The sequence below is a fragment of the Parasteatoda tepidariorum genome, chromosome 3 (assembly GCF_043381705.1).
Source record: "Parasteatoda tepidariorum isolate YZ-2023 chromosome 3, CAS_Ptep_4.0, whole genome shotgun sequence".
NCBI lineage: Eukaryota > Metazoa > Arthropoda > Arachnida > Araneae > Theridiidae > Parasteatoda > Parasteatoda tepidariorum.
Window position 1 is genome coordinate 90552254 of NC_092206.1, and position 20811 is coordinate 90573064.

General features: G+C 26.8%; 1 protein-coding gene across 9 annotated transcripts in view; it reads right to left on the bottom strand.

Annotated features, from left to right (window-relative positions):
* Positions 1-7437: 7437 nt before the first annotated feature.
* LOC107452712 (transcription factor EB) overlaps positions 7438-20811 on the bottom strand; it is a 109826-nt gene continuing 96452 nt past the window's right edge. For 5 of the 9 annotated variants that reach the window (XM_016069277.3, XM_071178977.1, XM_071178978.1 and 2 more), the window contains 6 exons: positions 20393-20587; positions 16320-16421; positions 13585-13756; positions 12156-12246; positions 10671-10836; positions 7438-9167 (listed from right to left, as the gene is read on the bottom strand). In XM_016069277.3, the coding sequence (XP_015924763.1) occupies positions 8682-9167; positions 10671-10836; positions 12156-12246; positions 13585-13756; positions 16320-16421; positions 20393-20587 (1212 nt within the window). In that variant the 3' untranslated portion in view covers positions 7438-8681. The remainder of the gene's footprint in view (positions 9168-10670; positions 10837-12155; positions 12247-13584; positions 13757-16319; positions 16422-20392; positions 20588-20811) is intronic. The other 4 variants (XM_016069279.4, XM_071178981.1, XM_071178980.1 and 1 more) reach the window with 1 other exon arrangement.

Genomic DNA, 20811 nt, shown 5'->3' on the forward strand with positions numbered 1-20811 from the left:
CTGAGGATCAAAATTGCAATGGCATGTCTTCGGATCATCCTCCGGGATGTTTCCCAGACCGTCGCCAATAGCCCATTGTGCAGTTCTAGTGCGACGTAAATGAACTACAACAACAACGGGAATGCATTGTGTTTTATGACTAAAGTGGTATCCAGCAGTAGAAGTTATCAACTTAATTGATTTACGAATTTCCTACTCATTTTATTTTTTTACAAAATTGCTATTTACATTGCTAAGAATATTGCGTTTACGAAATGTCTTAACTCTCAACCACCGCTTACCTAACATTCTTTTTAAACGCGAGTCGTTGCTGAGCACACAAGTTAAACTGTCTAAAATTTATTAATTTAGCGGCATAATTATGGAATTATTAATTGCTGATTAATATGAACTATCATAGTTTTGTGGCTTAATTGAATAAATTAGAGATTAATATTAATTATTTTACCTTTTTAAGAGTGTTTTTCTAAGATCATCTGACAAGGAAAAAAAATCATTTATACGATACATACCAACTCAGAAGTGTTAATTGTGGGTTTAAAACCGACAAACATTTTTAATATTTCAAAACTTATTGGGTACCTGCAATTGGAGCAGAAAAAGACCGCTGCAATCAACTTGTTGAGTAGGAACAAGATGTAACGTTAACAAGTGTGTTAACGTAACGTTACATCTGTTAGGCTTGGTTTATTGTAGGCTTCTTAATAGAACAGTTAATAACATAAACAAATGATGCGATTCAGCGGCCAATCAGGTTCGACTCCCACGCGTGACGTCGCTTACAGGTACCCAATCGTTTCGAAGCGGATGTGTCAGGCAGACGATCTTTTAGTGAATCAGGTTCTATAATCAAGCTTGACGTTGGTTTCAGGTACCCAATTTTAAATACTCTCATTTGATGAGATGTTTTCGGCGAGAAAAAGAAGTCATTAAATTCACTAAATAATTCTAAATTATTGCATATTTTATGAACTCTAAGATTGCGCTGTTGGAGTAACTTTAAATATTGAAAAATTAGACACCAAGCGATTTTTATTTTAACGAGTTTTAATGGCTTTGTTTTCATAATGTCATTTTGTGCCATTTTCATTATCAGTACAGAGGCTTCCCTAATTATAGATGGACAAAAATTAACTTAATAGTCGTGATATACTATACGAATTCGCAACAGATATAAAAATAGCTTATTATTCCCTAAAAAGAGCTAATTTGATGTGAGAATAGAATCTTCGTAGAACAGCCTAAATGGCATAATTTACTGCATTAGTTAGAGATCAATATTGTCTTTCTTCTATAATTTAGAGGCGTATTTAATGTTTTAGTAAGTAATCAACATTATTTATTTGATTACCAATTGGTACTTAATAGTATAATGAATACCTTTTGCATAATTTTACGACGCCTAAGTAATAATAAAAGAAGGGCATTCTTACTTGTTCACATAAATATTAATAAAAACAATGTTTGAAATAAACTTACAAGCAAGCAAGTTCTTATGTTGATGCAAAAAAAAAATTTAATTACCGATTAATAATTTTAGAAATTCTTGTGCAGTTTTGTGGTGCATAGTATTTTCAAATGAAGACAGAGCATACTACCGACTACGTGAATAAAACATAGATACAGACACATAATAATTTCGGTACTGTAAACAAGAACATTTCTCCGTGTTGAAACTCAAAATGTCAAGAAAAAGAAACAAGTCAAAAACGTTGTAAAAAAGAAATTAAGTGTTTAATCTTGTTTCACCTCGTTCAAAAACCATTTTTTCCTCAATGCAACGTGTTTGTCTCCTTACTTTTTCCCGTCATTTTGAGTTCTTTGAGGTTCTTGTTCTTAGTACCGAATTTATAGTATGTCTAATTTGGTACTTTATCATATTTTTGTTCTTCCTGAAGTTGCTTGAGAGAATTGAAACTAAAGCTAGTTTTCCTTCATTTTGTATATAGTTGAAATCAATCATTTGTAGTAGAAGCAGAGAGATCCATTGTTTTTTAATTTTATTTTTTATTACTGATGTATTCATAGTGTTTTTTTTTCTTTTGAGAAAATAAATCTTGTAAAAAATCATAGTCTCTTTATTTCTGAAAACAATCATTGCTTTTCAATTTAATATAACCACTGCGCCATTAAAAAACTGTTACAGTAACTTTATATTTTCTTATGACAATTCGCTGTATTTAACTGCCCTAAATCTGTTTTAAGGTGGCAATGTCTCTCTTTTAGAAAGAAGCTTTGGAGAGAAAAAAAATTTTTTAAGTCCTAATAATTTTTTGACAAATTTACCATCTCATTATTGGGTTATAAGAAAAAATTTGGGGACAAAGTTTGAAAAAGTAATTTAGTGGATAATCCCACAATTTATAAGTTAAAAATTCTATGATTACTGTAATGTTGATTGGTATTCATAATTTTTTTAAATCAGACGGAAGAGATAATCAATAATTGTGAAACTTACAAAATTCCAAGCCACAGGAATTGCTACTGCATTTGTCAAAATAATACATATGCCTATGACTTCTAAATTCAGAATTCTAAAAATTTGACTAAGTGAAACTGTTAATCGAGATCCTTTATCACAAAATGACTGAATTTTCAAAAAAATTGAAGCAATGAATCCTGCGGGTAAGGCTATAATGCTGCCGTGCAATTGAAGAAACAACGTAAGTGCTTCACGATAGATTCCGAGAAAAATAGCTTGGCAACTTTTTTCTCTCTAATGCTAATGCTATGAACGCTAAAATTGAATTTTAGAAAACTGATAAAACAAAATTTTTTTTTGAGAAAAAAAAAAATGCTTTTGTAACATATAGTTTATCATACTGCGATGCCAAATATATACAAATCTCAATTTTGAATTTCTTGTCGCTTACGTTGATTTTCTAGAATAGAGACGAAATATTTTTTAATCAGGAAAATTTGGACTGTTACGAACTCTGCTAAGTAAACGTTTCTTACACCGTCAAAAGAGTTTGGATACGCTGCCATGATCAAACTCAGGTTTTACGAGCAGCGGGACGAAGCTAATTGCGGGCCCCATCCTCAAAGTACAAAAAGTCTTATTTTCATATTTTGACCCTTTATTCACCCTTTATTCAAAATTGTAGTTCTTATACAATGTAATTGCCATCAATTTCCTTTCTAAAAAACCCAATATCTTTAGAAAGAAAATTTGACCGAGGTCTGTTACAATTGTAGCAGCATCCGGTACCCTAAAGCCATACTCAAGGACTTCCCGTGTGAATGAGACAAGAAAAAGACAGAGAAAGAAAGCTCGCGGTGTACACGGTTGGACATCTTCAATATCAAAAAGAGAATCCATTGGCAATTCAATCGATATTTGTATGAGCTGTTACCAAAGAGAGAAAAATAAATCGAGAAACCGCTCGTTTAATTGTTTAAAAAAATAAACAATAAGTGCATAGACTTTGGCCTTACAACTAAATGAAAGCAGCACATAAGTTAGCAACCGAAAACGAGTGCGCACAAGACTCTTCAATAGATGTTAAGAAAGCAGGTGATCGATTGTTTTCACACATAAGAATAATAGCCATGAATGGCCAGCGTAATGGTTAGAGAGGAGATTCGTGAAAGCGGGAAAACGTAAATTGTTTTTGTTGACTAAGAATTAAAAATTATCAACAGAAATGCTATGCGTAAATTAAATTGTTGGATTCTGTTTCGGCACACTGGAGCTAAAAAGAATTCAAGAATGGCACTCGCACATTTTCCTGACGTTATCGCATCACGGAAAATGGCCAACATATTCCCCAGACTTTAAATCGAATGGATTTTCCGTTTAGTCCATATTGGATACAAGGATATTTGCTAAACCATATGAGATCGAGGCATTCCTAAAATGGTTTACTCAGGGAACGGACGAGATATCAATTAGTGAGTTGTGGTTCATAGCAGAAAAAAACGCACGAATTTCATAAATTTTTAATAATTTTTTTACTGTAAGTTATTATATAGAGACCATTTATTTTCACACGGATGAACGCCTTGCAAAAAGCATTTAAAAAAATATTTCTTTTAAGGGATAAAATTGTACCAGATGTTGTTCACTACTATGCTGCACACTGGGTCTCATGAAGTTAATATGTACATTTTTATTACTTGTATTTTTTAATCTCTTGAAGTTGTACGTCTGTTTCTAGCCACCAGTTTTTATGAAGTATCACCAAAATGCGACTGAAAAGAGTAAATTTACTAACAATTTAAAAAAAATTATGTAAAATATAATTTTCATAATTATAATGTAATAAATAAAGGACCATACATAAGATAGTGTGAAAGTTATAACGCAAAAATATATCAAAGAATATTTTTTATTAAACATTCTAATGATGACATAATCAGATATTATGAGCAGAATGACATGTTTAATAACAATTTAATAATTTTTTAATGGCATAAGATATTCACAGACTAGTTATCATTGAAAGAAAAAGCATTATATATTGAAAAATAATGCCACTCAATGTGATGCCACAATCATCACACATAAAATATTTCATAGAATTATATAACAGAAGGCACAGTAGTATTGTTTAAAGAAAACTGTACAACATTGATAATTAGTATAAATTTATTTCAATAACTCATTGTGATAATTTTTTTTTTATGTAAAAATTTAAACAAGAATTATTATACACATTATAATATACAAATTTTTTAGGTAATTCATTATTTACACGAATTCATCTTATATACAAAATTCGATCAGAAACCATTTCATCAACTACTTTGTACAACTCTTTGATGTGTTGACAAAATATCAAATCAAGAGAGGTACTTGAAATTGATAATTCTTTGATATCCCCCGCACAACTGTCAATAAGATTGTTTCTCATTGAAAAGTAACAGTTATAATTTTATTTAGAAGTTAAAGAAGAGTGTATAAAAATATCAACTTAAAATTAAAAAACATCTAATTTCAAAATAAAAATTCTAAGAAAATTTAAATGATGAATTACTAAATATTTCTCTTTAATTTAATAATCTAATTGAGCATGTCTGCATATTTAATTTTATTTTAACTAATTTGCTTTGTTTTATAATATATCGGTACATGTTAATTTTTGCAGCATGCAAACATTTTTTATGCAATGCAACACAAGTAACTGATTGTAAACATTATTCAATATTTTTTTAAATTAAATATTGCATTGGAAGATAAGATAAAAACATAAAAAAATTGAATGATTAAAAATAATCCAATAAAAATAAAAAAGGCCTCCATAAAACATTTACATCTAATTTTATTTTAATTTTGCAATTTGATTGTTTTTCAAATGTATTGAAAATGTTAACTTGTGCTAAATGCAAACGTTTAAATTTTTTTTACGGCAATGTAATTCATTTTACTTATCTTCTGATAATATTTTTTATTAAATATTGCATCAAAAATTTAACTGACACATTAAGAAAATAAATGTTTTAAGAATGTTCCAATATAAATAAATAAGGCCTCTACAAATCAAAATATAAATATGTATATATAGTAATGTGTGAGAAAAATTACCAACAATATTTAGAAATGACAAACTTCTTTGTTTCTATTTAATTATTATATAGCATTAAAGATTTAACACACACACACATTATATATATATATATATANTATATATATATATATATATATGGAAAAAATGGTCATATTTCCCACAATTTTCAGACATGATAAACTTTTTTAAATATTGCATTGAAAGATTTTACTAAGACATTCTGAAGGAGAATGTTCAAATATAAATAAACAGGGCCTCCATAAAATAAAAAGTAAAAAAACAATTCATAGTATGAAAAAAATGGCTATCTTCTCATCAGTATTTAGACATCACAGTTTTGTCTCAGAAATACATCCTTATAGCTAATTAATTAACACAATTTTAAGTTACATCTATTAATAACGAATGATAAATCTAAATACTTTTTTTAAAAGCAATCTTTAAACAGACGTGCCAACCTAGNAACTCAAAATTCGGGAGACTCCCGCAAAATGCGGGAGAGTTGGCACGTCTGTTTAAAATATCTCATAAAACTTTTAAATGTTTCATAAAAAAGTTATATCCAAACAAACAATAAGTGATTAACGAACATTAAAAATAGATTATTTAACAAAAATATTACTCTAGAATGAGAAAAGTCTTTACTTATTCAGTTAAGTCACAGTCAGCTTTGATAAGAAGGCAATTTTGTAATTTGCTTCTGATTTGACAAGTTTTTTTTTTATTAGTTAAACTTTTATGAAATGATAAGGAAATGTAAGTCCTATAAATAGCATATTAATACTACATAGAATGAGTAAATTTTGATTTATGTTACACAACTGTAGATAGAAATAAAATATGACATATGTCCAACACCATCACTTCAAAAGTATGTATTATCAATACTTGAAATGTGGTGTAATTGTGAAAAGTTATGTATATGAGAATATTTAACACTCAATCTTAAATAAATTCTATATATGAAATTATTTACACCAGCAAATAAAATATATGACACTAAAGAGTGGTGAATGCTAATCCTTTTTTTTTTTTTTTTGTCGCCAGAATCACAAACTATAGTAATTCAAGAGTCACCTTGTTCTTTGAATTAGGTTCACAATTACTATCAGAAGTAAATAGTTTATAACAGAAGTCTAAAGATAATTTATCATGTCAATTAAATAACCATTCTATCTATATTAACATCTTTTAATATTTTAACTTTAATCCTAAATCTGAAGACAAGAAAACTCTTGAGTCAATTACTCAGAGAAACTTTTTTAAAGTAAAAGCAAGTCACTTTGTTTCCTGGGAAGTAAACCACAAAAATTTCATGCTGTCAACACAAAAAGCAATTAAGAGTTTAATTCATCTGTAATCTATACAATTGATTACAACAAAATTTGTGTGACAACACAAATTTTCAACAAGAAAAAAATTCTTACTATTCATTTAAAGGGACACTTAAAAGAAGCCTTTCTGAGAACTTAATTATAAAAAAAATGTCATTCTTTTTAACCCCAAGTTATATTACTTTTAAATTACAAACTTTTAAATGAAGGTTATGAACTATAGTTAAGAGTTTAGAATCTGGATAAAAGACAATTTCCAGGAAAGTTTTTTTTTTTTTAAAAAAAATGTTAACTGCTGTGTGGAAATTATAAAGACAAATAGATCAAACAAATCAATGATTTTCACTTGTTCAATATTAATTTTCAACTGAATGTACCTCTTCTTCACTTTATTCCAAAAATTTCCCTAATTTTAAGCTTTTCATTCATGAGTAATTTCTCAAAGGTACTCTATACATCCAATTAAGAATTTAAAATACAAATTAAAATTATCCATACTAAATACGAGTAAGCTGCTAAAATAGAAGTATTTTACCCATAGTAAAATACTGAAAAAAGGCACTGTTTAATATAACAATTGAAAATTCTAGCAAAAGAAGAGTACAGTTTTTATTCCATCCACACATAAAACAAGTATTTCCACAGTTGACAAAAAAACGATATTTCATCTGAAACAGTTTCAAACAGACAGTGAAATAATTTTCAGTTGGGTCAATAACTTTTATTAAAATTAGTGATCAAACTAATATTTCCAATAAAACAATCATTATCTAGAGTAAAAAGGACTAGATCTATTTACTAATTTATTTATTTTTTTGCATAATTAAGAATTTAGTGACACAACTTAGCTTTTTCCTTATAGGTATAATCACATCCATAGAAAAAGTTAAATGTTTTATGACAATAAAAAAGCTGCACCAGGCATAACCTATTTTGGTTATAAAAGCTTCATTTGTTGCGATTACTTGAGCATCTCTGCATGCCTTCATGACAAAAATTGCGGTCACATCTTGTGGAAACTCAAAAGGATTTGGTGGCTAAGAATAACCATACGACGGCAAAGGGGTTAAACTAGACCAGATAGTCAAGGTTGAAGTAAGTTTACTAGTGATGTTTGACTAGCAAACATTATTGTCGGTAATAAGCTTCCAAAGCAATATAAGATTTAACTAGGATAAAATTTTTAACAGGATAAAATTAAAAATATAATAATTTTTCGAAAATTTTAACATTACGAATACATAGAATAAACAACGAGAGAAAAAATGTCAAGAGAAAACAGATCCTTGGCACAAATATTAAAAACAATAACAACTGATAGAACCTTTGTGAGAAGGCCATTATGAGTGTCATACAGTATTCATCGATAGTGCACGAATATTTAAATAATATTCCACTTAATATTATACTAATCAGGTACTGATAAACAAAGATGTATCAGGACAAACTTTCTTAAATGAAACAAGATCAATAAAAACAGAGTACCTGTATCAGTTAAGGCTAATTCATACTGAATACAATTCACATACTATTATTGATTACTGGATATAGTAATAAATCAAGATTTTTTTTCTGGTCACACAGGTTCGATAAATATTTAGGACCCAGATACATCTTCTACCTGCTTAAACAAATCTTCACTTTTCACAACTTTGCACAAAAGGGAAAACACGATATCCTAAAAGCTCTTTTCCCGATTCAAAATTCAGGATAAGACACACTTTTTTTTCAAGCAACATCAAAAGTCACACTTTTCACTAAATATCAAAATGAAAGTTAAGACTTTCATAGCTTAAAGTCTAACTTTTAACAAGGACTAAAACTGACGTTTCACAAGCTACGACATAAAATCCATGTGCTCAGGAGTCATGCTGTCGCGAGACGAGAGCATGGGGTCACCCGTAACGGGCTGATCGTCTTCCATCATCAAGTCCTCGAAAGGACTGTAGGAGGGAGCAGGACTCGAGGCGTAACAGGTCGCAGGACTTTGACTACACGAGGAGGAGGAAGTATGAGATTGGGACTCTTTTTTGACATTTAGGAATTGTATGTTGGGAACTCTCCTGCGAGTGCCATTGGGGTCGCTGTGCGGGAAGCGCAAAGCTAGTGGGTCAAAGTTCTGAAAGTCACTGCTGCAATGTTCTGGCAGAGGTGCCAGATTTGGTTGACTACTTATAAAGTACTTTTCGTTGGAGGAATGGGTGAGGGGTGAGTAGGGAATGGGTTCTTGTTTAATGAGTGACTGTATCTCTTCTTCCGTTGATGGGTACCAGGTTGATTTCTGGATGGGTATATTGTTGGCTTTCAACTGAAGTTCTAAGTTCTAGAAAAATAAATAGAAAAAAAAATCAAGTAGCAGAATAAGATAGATATATACAGTTAAAAAACAGAACAAGTTGAAAATGAGTTACGATTTCACACACTACCACAACATTTAATTTTTAAATACAATCAAATCAATGTTATAATTAGCGCACATAGAAAAAGAAAACTAACATATTTATACAATATGATTCTTTATTTTCAACAATTTTGAAATAAACAGTAAAATAATTCAACTTTTGTAATTCTGAAATTGTTAATGAAAGTAAAAAAGTAGAGCTAATGAATTAAGTAAAAAATATATACAAAATAAATTTTGTACATATTTTTTACTTAATGTGATCTATATTTTTTTCAATTTTCTTGAGTGCTCCTCACACTATTGTGTTGATATATTTTGCTTAGGCTATATTGATACAATATTAGAAAGCACTCCTTTTTGTGGATATAATCGTGTAAGCTGATGAAGAGATTATATCTCTTCATTATTTTGTTTTATGGTTTTTAATTTTTTTTTAAATAATTTATTTTTAAAATATTTTTTAGAAATACCTTTTCTTTTTCTTATCTTTTCATCAATCTTTATTATTTTCAATCTCTCTCTTTCTATATATATATATATATATATATATNATATATATATATATTTACAAAATCTAATTTATAAAGCATATATTGAAAAATATCAATTTTAACTATATGTTGAAACATAAAATTTTACAAATTCTACACTTCAAAATAAGAAGATTATCTTCATCCTGAACATAAATAAAGCAACCAGAAACACAGCTCCTTTATTAGTCGTGTTTACTGAATATTCTTTGCTTTGTTAATTTTGTGACTTTATTTGTGCAAATGTATGCTTAAAAAATATTACGAATGTTCAAAAACTAGAACCCTAATTTATTTTATAAATCTCCCTTTAGATCCAATTCACAAATATCACATTATGCAAGTTAAGAATTTTTTATAATTTCAGAAGAAAGAAATGTTCTGCTCTCCTTATAATCGAAAATGAATAACGATATTAACAAATTTTCCCAATTCAGAAAAAACAAGCCATATCTTAAAAATGAAACAGTGATAAAATCATCACAAAACACATAATACTCACATATGATATTACTTAGGAAGAATCTTTCATCATTCAAAAATAAAATTGTTATATCTTTGGACTCTGAGGCATTGTAGAAGTTTAAACACAAAAACAAATATTCGGAAAGCCTGATTACATGATGATTTTTATGAACTTTCTTGGGTTTTCATTCATGGATTATTATTAAATCTTTTCTCATTTATATTGATCAACAGTAGTAAAAATTACTTAAGTTAAGATTCAAAATAACATTCTTAATACATTGCAACGGAATGTACCATAAATTTCACCCTGATAAAAAAAAAACTAAGATTTATAAAATTTTAAAATTTTTTTCACATGAAATAAAGTTATTTTATGACCACATAATGAATAATAATAACAACAATAATGAAGAAATAAACTTACATGAATATGCAAGAGTAATTTTTTATTTGTTTGCTCGACAACTCGCAAACGCATTTCTAAGTCAGGGATTTTTTGTACTTCCTTTTTCAGACATCGTACATAATCTACGGAAGCTTTCAGGATTGTCCCTTTATTTTGTCGAATATCTTTCACCAATTCATAATACCTAATAAAAATATACATTGAAATAAAGACAAATTAACAATTGAAGAACTAACATTCAGATGTCCAAAACATGACTAAAAATTTTGAAAAACCGATTAAAGAATAGTCGGGGAATATGGCTCTACTTCAAAAAAGTTTTTATGTTCAACAAATTTAGTCACAGTAATTAGTACCTGCTATGTTTGTCATAGATCATGCTACTGATTGAGAAAAAATCAGTTAGATCATTTCAACAGAAATATTTGAAAGGGCATCAGATTAAAAATGTGATGTGGTCTAAGCCACATTCCATTTTGATACAAAATACTGATTTATAGTTTTTTTCAGTTAACAATTTCTTCTCTTGATGAATTTGTTACTAAATTTGAGATGAAAAAAAAAATATTTGGCTTCTTAAGCAGAACACAGCATTTCTATCCCAATCAGAATTACTTTAACTGATTTTTCAAAACTCAGGCATTTTTAGCACTGACAATCCATTGATGAATAATAAAATTTAATAAATTGCATTCATAACTATGTGTTCAATAAAATAAGTATAAGTATGAACATTAAAAATAAACTTTCATTTTTTTTCCATGTAAGCTAGAGAAATTCTTACACTAAGATAAATAAACATTAAAATCAAACATCAAGGCACAGCTGCAAACTTAATTTTCAATGAAAATAAATTTTTGAAAGAAATGAATGATCAAATTAAATACATTTTTATAAGAAGTAGTATGATTTTGCAAGTTTTAAATCATACTTTACAAAATAACTTGCTTAATAACAAATTTCATGGAAAAAATGGAATCTTAATTTTTTTTTTAAAAAAAGGAAAACTTTCTAACACAAGTTTAATTTTTAGAAAAGTTTATTTCAAACTTTAAATTTAATATTTTTTATTTCATAAACAAAATAATTTTTTTTTTAATTATTAATATGAAATAAAGATACGAACACTGTAATTATTGTATTATGATAGAAAAATTAAGATTAAACACAAAGAACAAAAAATAAACACTGCTTGATAACATTGGAAAATGTTAAAATGAATGGGAAATAATATATTCATTTTAAATAAAATTGTCAATATGGCAAAATTGACAACTAGAAATAAATTTTTACTATTTTTAGATTACTTGTCTATTATAAACATTATCAACCAACATATCATTTTTTCCCTCATATTATTCATTTTTTCATCGTATTACTTGAAACAGTAAGAAGAATAAGCAAGTTTTATTTAAAGAATAAACAAGATTCAAATTTACACTTCACCATTAGGGAGATTGACAAAAAAGAAATAATTAAACAAACAAATAAATTAAAGTATACCTAAAATATACTAACTTATCATTGCAGCCTGGTAGCAATGTGCTGAGCTCTTTTATACGGTCATTTATATTAAATCTTCTTTTCCTTTCAACTAAAAAATTTTTACAAATAATTTCAGATGAAGGACTTAAAACAGATACATATTCCAGCATTTCAAATAACAAAAATTATAAAATAATAGGATGAAATGTATCTGTTAAATTTTATATATATATACAGTGGTGGCCAAAAGTGTGGACACTTTTTGAAAGTTTCATGTTTTTCAACTTTGTGTGCTTGTAGAATATATTAATTTTNGTGATAGTTGTTTAAAATGATTATTAGAAAAATGCATAATGTATTTGATTATTTTTTGAATCTCAAAAAATTATATATTCTGTTTAAAATATTAAATTTTACAATGTAGCTTTTATTACGCCCAACAATATAAATTCTATTATCTCAGAAAAATATTATAAAAGAAATACTTTTAAATTCTTAACTACATAATTTTCAATTAAGCCAATAATATATATACAAATTCTATTCTTTATAAAAAAATTAAAAAAGAGAGAATAACCTTATTTCTAAATCTATTTATATTTCAATTAAAGCAGTAATATTTTTTCCCTTTAAGTATTAATAGGAAAGAAAGAATGCTCATAATTTTTTTTCTTCAATTGAACTACTAATATATTAATGTTGTCCAATCTAAATGGGATACCTGCAAGTGATGTAGTGTGGGTATATCGATCCTGATTGGTTTTTGAAAAGCAACTGTTATGTTAGCAACTGAAAAGCAACTGTTATGTTAGCAACTGAAAAGCAACTGTTTGAATGTTAGCAACTGTTCTTTCCATTCCATTTTGAGTAAGACAAGCATGCCAAGTATCAATTTTCTTCAGTGACACATTCTATATTCCTAAACAAAGATTCTTTCATAAACATTTTAATTCTTTCATTATATATCTCTTACTTAGCACAAATACAGGCAAGAAGCCCAAGGAGAAGAACTAATGATGCAGCATCAAAGTTGCAGGGTACACAAAACAAAAATATATCACGGTTTCAATAAAATACATTTAAAAAAATCTAAGTTAAGTAAAAGACGTAGACAAGAAGGAATCATATTTCAACAAATTCTACGTGCGATAAGGAGCTGTATTTAATCAACTTCACATTAATTAACATTCCAGTTTACATAAAGAAACTTAGCCTAAATTTAACACGCCATTTTGCTTATAAACCATTAGCTGGAGCTGATGTCATAGGTAACACGTGTGGGTATTGTATTCTGATCTTCTTCGTCTTGAAGTATAAGTACCTAATAGTGGCAGTGTAATGTGCCAGTACTGTACTACAATCATTAATTAGAGATGAATCCCAGACTATAGCCAAAAGCCTAATAGTATAGGTCATGTCAAACATTAACAACCAGAAGATAACTCACTTCTGTTGTGGTTGTCTTTTTTCTGTCTATCTTTCTGAATTGCTTGGACTTTTTCTTCTGTAAGTAATTCTCCATCACTGATAACTTCAGCCAATTCTGCTGGGCAAGATGTGGACACAGGATCAAGTGGCAACATAGTGGACAGCATATCTAGTAAGGCAGGATCAGCTGGCTGCAGTAAAAAATTGCAATTAAGTAAAATCCAATTTTTTGCTTAAAGGTTTCAATTCATAACTGCAGAAAATTAATAAATTTTTGGAAAATTATTAAAGAACATTTAGTAAAAAGATAGTAATTTTGAATTCATATCTTATTTTAATTATCATCCAACTTTCACACAATTCATAAATTTCCAGTGATAGATAATATTAAGTTTTAACAGAAGACTAGTTTTAACTATTAAAATAACAAGAGTCGTAACATTTTTTTTATAAAACAAATAAATTGAAATGCATACAAAAAATTTGCTTCATTCAAATGCCTCCATTACAAACATTTAACCAAAACATTGTTCCTATAACTTTTGAAACAAAATCAATTCAAAAATGTGGAATGTATCTCATAATTCAATTGATTTTATATACAAACAATTTTTGCTAATACAGTGAAACCTCTCTCGATTCCACAGTAAAATGGTTCTTGATGGACATTGGATCATTTATAGAGGATTATAGGAATTCCTAAATACGTTATAGGAATTCCTAATTTACTGATGCTTAAGCATGATCTTAGAAATCAATTATTCTGAATCAATTTAAAGCACAACTAGGAAAAAACATAATTGAAATACTGAAATAATTTTGCAGCAACTTCAAAAAGAAAAAAAAAAGAGTCTGGTTTTAAAGTAAATAGGGTGCAGTAATTACACTGGAAAAATTAGTAACATTTTATCTATTTATGGAATAAATGTCAGTAAGAAAAAGTAAAAATAAATTTCAAGCTCGAAAAAAAAATGAAAAAGGGATGCAAATTTGAGTCAAAAAAATTATTAATAGCACGGTTAATCGGTACAATAAAAATTAAAACAAGTATGAAGATACTTATTTTTGTATAATAAATACAACTATCTGTGCTTTCATTCAGTTTCAAACTTTATTTCAAACTGATAAATATTATTGTTTTATTAAATTATAATTAAAAACACATAGGAAAATTTTGCTTTATGTCCAAACTACTTAGCATTTATAAACATTATTGATAATTAGAACTTGTTCCTGTTACATTTTGATGCATTTTAAAAGAAGTTCAACACCTCAAAAACAACCTTAAAAAATTTTTTTTTGTATTGTTAATAATCGATGCATGCAAAAAAATAAAAATAACTAAATTATTTAAATTTCTGTATACTAAGTTTTATTTTGAGAAATAGTATGAGACCGAAAAACATCTTTAAATTTTACCATTATAGAACTAATAGTAGTGATTGTTTTCATCACTATTAAATTTATCAGTTATTGTGCTTTCTTACAATATTTGTCATGTGATACATAATGTCATAACATATTAATTATATTATTTACTTATATTAATTATATTATTTTACTGAATACTGATTTCAAAATACTGATTAATAAAATAAATAGACCACATGTATGCTAATTTTAAACAATAATATATAAATTGTTAAAAAGTGGATTAAAATCGTTTTTTTTTTTCTTCTTTCCTTTAATGAAAGCTGGTCTTTTTCATAAAAAGGCTAGCTTTTTCTTAAACCCTATTAAAACTGCTTGATTTATACTATCTGTAGAAAATATTTAAAGTCTGAAAACGTTAATGTTCAAAATGATGGAATTAAATTGAATAAAAATTTAATAGTTAATATAAAAAAATATTTACTCCAGTTAGAACTATTTTTATTATTGTTTACCGTACTATAGATATTATGCCTGTATAGGGTGGTAAAACACTTCCATAATTTTTTTTTATAAAATTACTGATGCACTTAGCTGTTTTATAACTTACTAACTGCTGATATAAAATAATTAAATACCGAAAAATCATATTTATCTTTAAAATTTTTTTAGTTATTTAGGAAATGCATCGATCATAGAATCATTAACACCGTTGAAGTTAAGGCATAAAATTAAAAATTAATTTCCAAAATTTAAGAATAAGAGAAACACAGCCTTACTATATTAAAAATCATAATTTAGTAACATAAAACAAATGTAATGGTAAAAATAATGATTTAAAGCATAGTATTATAAGGTTATAAAATATAAACTATTTGAAATTATTATGTATTAGAGAACTAATAGATAAAATTAGAGTATAAAACTGCATGTATTTAATCCAAACATTTATTAAAAATATGCATTTTAAAATACTTTTGCCAATTAAATTAAAAATTAAATTGCTAATTAAATATACGTTTCCTTTCTTTAATTTTTATAAACATTATTATTATAAAAATGAAACCAAACATAAATATTCTTTTTAAAACAATAAACACAACTTTTTATTTCTTAAAACTACTTCAAAAATCAAGCTTCTTTTTAATTGAAATATTCAATTTTATGATGTTTTCTTATTCTTTTAAAGATTTCAGTTATTAAAATAATATATTTATCTTCTTCAACTTATACTGAACCCATAGGTTCTGTAATATCTGACAATAATTATTTTTACAATCACGCTGTAATTTTAAAATATCTACGAAAAAATAATAAATAAATGGTAAAACAGGACATCAAAATGAAATGTAAAAAACATAATCAAATATTAACATTACTCACTGCTGCAACAGGAACTGTAAGACTAGGATCTAAGAAATTATCAGCAACTGAATCTGTACAAGATCTATTATAGGACTCAAAGTCATTCCAAAATTCATCCAACTGAAAAGTAAAACATCATCAAACAACTTTTCTTTTAAAATAATATTTTATAACAAAATCATACTAATTTTTAAGCAATTAAAAGTGAAAATTTCAATCATACACAAGCAGGGTTCGTTGATTTAAATCAGCTTGATTTAAATCAAGATTTAAATCATGATTTAAATCAAGATTTAAATCATGATTTAAATCAAATGATTTTTTTAAAAAAAATCATTGATTTAAATCAACTAATTTTTTTTATCTATATATATTGATTTTAAAAGTTAAAAAACAGCGTTTTAAATTTTTGATACTTTTACTGTTTTCTTTTCTTAGTATTAAAATTTAATTTAAATAAATTGCTGCATTAATTAATTTAAATTAACGAAATTACTTTCTTGGTTTGTGTTAAATTCCAACACATTTGAAATTACATTTTTAAAAATCTTTTGATTCTTGAGATTGAAAGTACAGATTAAAGTAAACATTTAATGCTGTCTTAATATAGACTTGCATAGCTGTAGAAAGTAATTAATAAACATGAATTTTTTTCAAAAAATAANTTGGAGCTCGCAACTTTGGAATTTCTTGGCTCAAGTTCAAACGTCAGTAGCATCGATTGAAAAAAAAAAAAAAAAAAAAAAAAAAAAAAAAAAAAAAAAAAAAAAAATTTTTTTTTTTTTTTTTTTTTTTTTTTTTTTTTTTTTTTTTTTTTTTGTAAACATTACATTAACATAACTAACATACTGAGATTCTGCTTTTGATAAAACTATTTTTAACAAAATACAATGATAAGTTTCAACATGAGTTCAAATTTAGGACTTTCAATCACATTTTTCTGCAAAACCTATTTATTATGAAAATATATTTTACATTTCATTAAAAATATATATATTTATCGCGAAGATAGGAGGACAGCAAAGAGAATTCAGAAATTTTTTAAAAAGTGCTTTTGAAAATACATCATAACAATGTGAAAAACAGAATTTTGCCCAGTTAAAAGTTTTTTTTAAAATTAAAATTTCAAATTTTAATTTAAGAAACATAGTTTTCAAATTTCAATTTTTTAAAATTAAAATTGCAAATTTCAATTTAAAAACAACATTTTATTTTTGGTTGAGTGGTTTTTAATATTAAAAAAAAGTATAAGCTATCTCTAAAAGTACCCGAGAATACACAAATAACACCTTCATCTCACATTATTAATTTTTTTAAAACACAAAAGATATATAAAAAGCATAAGAGAATATAAAAGTAGTGAGAAGATTAGAACAAATTCATTTATCAAACATATAAGTACACCTAAAAGAAGTTCAATAGTGAAAAATAAAAATCTATCCCCAAATTAAAAGAAAACTAACTCATATAAAAGGCAATTTACAAATTGTAACAAAACAAAAGAAAATAAGGGTACATTGAATAAAAAAATTTGATTAAAGGACTTAGCACTGTATTTTAAAAATTCATTTTGGGTCCTGGGCCCTAATAGTTGCCAGGCTGCTTTGGCACCAAAGAAACAAAGAACTTGAGAAACTAAAAAGGCATTGCAAGATAATAAATTCCAAAGGCAATTTCCTAATCAAACAAGTAAGTAATTTTTTTAATTTCTTACAAGTACAAAAAAATTGCACTCGACTGATTATATTTGGCACCATCAAGATTCAAGACAGCAATGTCCTTAATAAGCTCACACGATCAAATATTTTGATACGAAGCTAACTGTCCAGCTAATGAAAAAGAGCTCTTTGTGCATTAGGAACTAAAAGTACAGTGCAAAAAAAAAGGTTCAAAAATGTCAGATATTTAAAATTCAATTTCTCAGGAACTATTTGACCGATTTTGCTCAAATTTTGTATTTTGCTGAAATTTTTTATTTTGCCATCTAAAATCACATTCTCTAAAATAATGCAAAAAATTGTATACCTTACAATTCAAAATTTTTTCGACCATTGCTAAATAAAATAGTAATCAGGGATGAGATTAGCCAAAAGGCAAAAAAGCTGAATTTCCACGATAGTAAATTTTACGCAAGCGNTTTGATTCAACATTTATAATTTTTTTTAATCATAAATTAAAGTTCTTACAGTGTATTTGAGTAAAAATAAAAAAAAATCTGATTCTTTTGATTTTTTTTAAAAAATCAAAAAAATTACGAGCCCTGTACACAAGCATGAAAGTGCTTTTTAACCACAAAGCTAATCTTGAGAAATTTATTTTCATTCTTCTTAATTTTTTTTTTATTTATTTATTTATTTATTTGCAAACAATTTAAGTAACAGATATGTTTCTAATACATTATTAATTACATATTGAAATAAAGTTACTTTTTATTTAAAAAATGTTATGAAAAATAGTGTGTTGAGAACTTTATTTCTTTAACAGGAAAAACACATAATATCAAAAGGTCTGCAACAAAAACTTACCAACCAGTAATATCTGAAAAATGCTATATAAGCATACTAACATTCCATTCTGCTGACATACTGACTAACATACTAACAAACATTATAATAACTAACATACTGAGATTCTGCTTTTGATAAAATTATTTTTAACAAAATACTATGATAAGCTTCAACATGAGTTCAAATTTAGGAACTTACAATCACATTTTTCTACAAAACCTATTCATTATGAAAATATTTTTACATTTCATTATGAGCTCTATGATTGAGAGATCATTTCTTTAAATTCTTTACTTAAAAATATATATATTTATCGCGAAGATAGGAGGACAGCAAGGAGAATTCAGAAATTTTTTAAAGCGAATTCAGAAATTTTTTAAAAAGCGCTAGTAAAAATACATCATAAAACAAAATGAAAAACAGAATTTTGCCCAGTTTAAAGTTTTTTTCTTCAAATTTTAATTTAAGAAACATAGTTTGGAAATTTCAATTTTTTCAAATTAAAATTGCAAATTTTAATTTAAACAACACTTTACTTTCGGTTGGGTGGTTTTTAATATTAAAAAAAAAGTATAACTTATCTTTAAAAGTACTAGAGAATACACAAATAACACTTTCAATCACATATTTATACATTTTAAAAAACAAAAGAAATATAAAAAGCATAAGAGAATATAAAAATAGTGAGAAGATTATAACAAATTCATTTATTAAACATATAAGAACATCTAAAAGAAGTTCAATAGTGAAAAATGAAGATCTATCCCCAAATTAAAAGAAAACTAGCTCATATAAAAGGCAATTTATAAATTGTAACAAAACAAAAGAAAACAAGGGTATATTGAATAAAAAAAATTGATAAAAGGACTTAGACACTGTATTTTAAAAATTCATTTTGGGTCCTGGGCCCTAATAGTTACCAAGTTTTGGCACCAAAGAACTTGAGAAACTAAAAAGGCCTCGCAAGATAATAAACTCTAAAGGCAAAATCAAAGGCAATTGCCTAATCAAACAAGTAATTTTTTAAAATTTCTTACAGGTACAAAAAAATTTCACTCGACCGATTGTATTCGGCACCATCAAGATTCGAGACAGCAATGTCCTTAATAAGCTCACACGATCAAATATTTTGATACCAAGCTAACAATCCAGCTAATGAAAAAGAGCTCTTTGTGCATTAGGAACTATAAGTACAGTGCGCAAAAAAGGTTAAAAAAATGTCAGATATTTAAAATTCAATTTCTCCGGAACTATTTGAACGATTTTGCTCAAATTTTGTATTTTGCCATCTAAAATCATATTCTCTAAAATAATGCAAAAAATTGTATACCTCACAATTCAAAATATTTTCGACCATTGCTAAATAAAATAGTAATAAATATTTACTAAAATTTATTTAACCTTTGGATAAAAGAATTTTATAATAATGTGAAATTTTTTTTTATTAGCTTATAAAGTTTTAGAGATATAGCGAAATACACAGAAAGTAAAATTAACATTAATCGAGTTTTGAGGTTTTTAATTTCTGATTGAAAGACCCTACATTGACCCTACAAATAAATAAATTATACAAAAAATACTCACTTCTGTGGGACTTGGAGCATTACTACTCACAGCAGTAGAAAAGTCACTGACAGGACTTGGTTCAACGCTGTTGGCTATGTGTTGAGTAGGTAGGCTGTTGGATTTCTTCCCATGATGTGACTGGAAAATATACTCCTGAAACTGGCGCTGTTGGCTTTTTTCAACATGATAAGCAGTTGGATTTTCCAGTTTACTCTATACCAAAGAAAAATGTTTGGCTAAAACATGTAACTTTTCATAATGGCAAAGCATACATTTTCTATAAGTAGAAAAAAAAAGTATAAGGGACAAAAATATTGCACTATTAATAAATAGCTAATGTAAAACAAAATATTTATTTAGGAAATTATCCTTTTCAAAACAAGCTCTTCAATTGTTACTTCTAAGACAAGAATATTTAAACTATCATTGCCCTGATC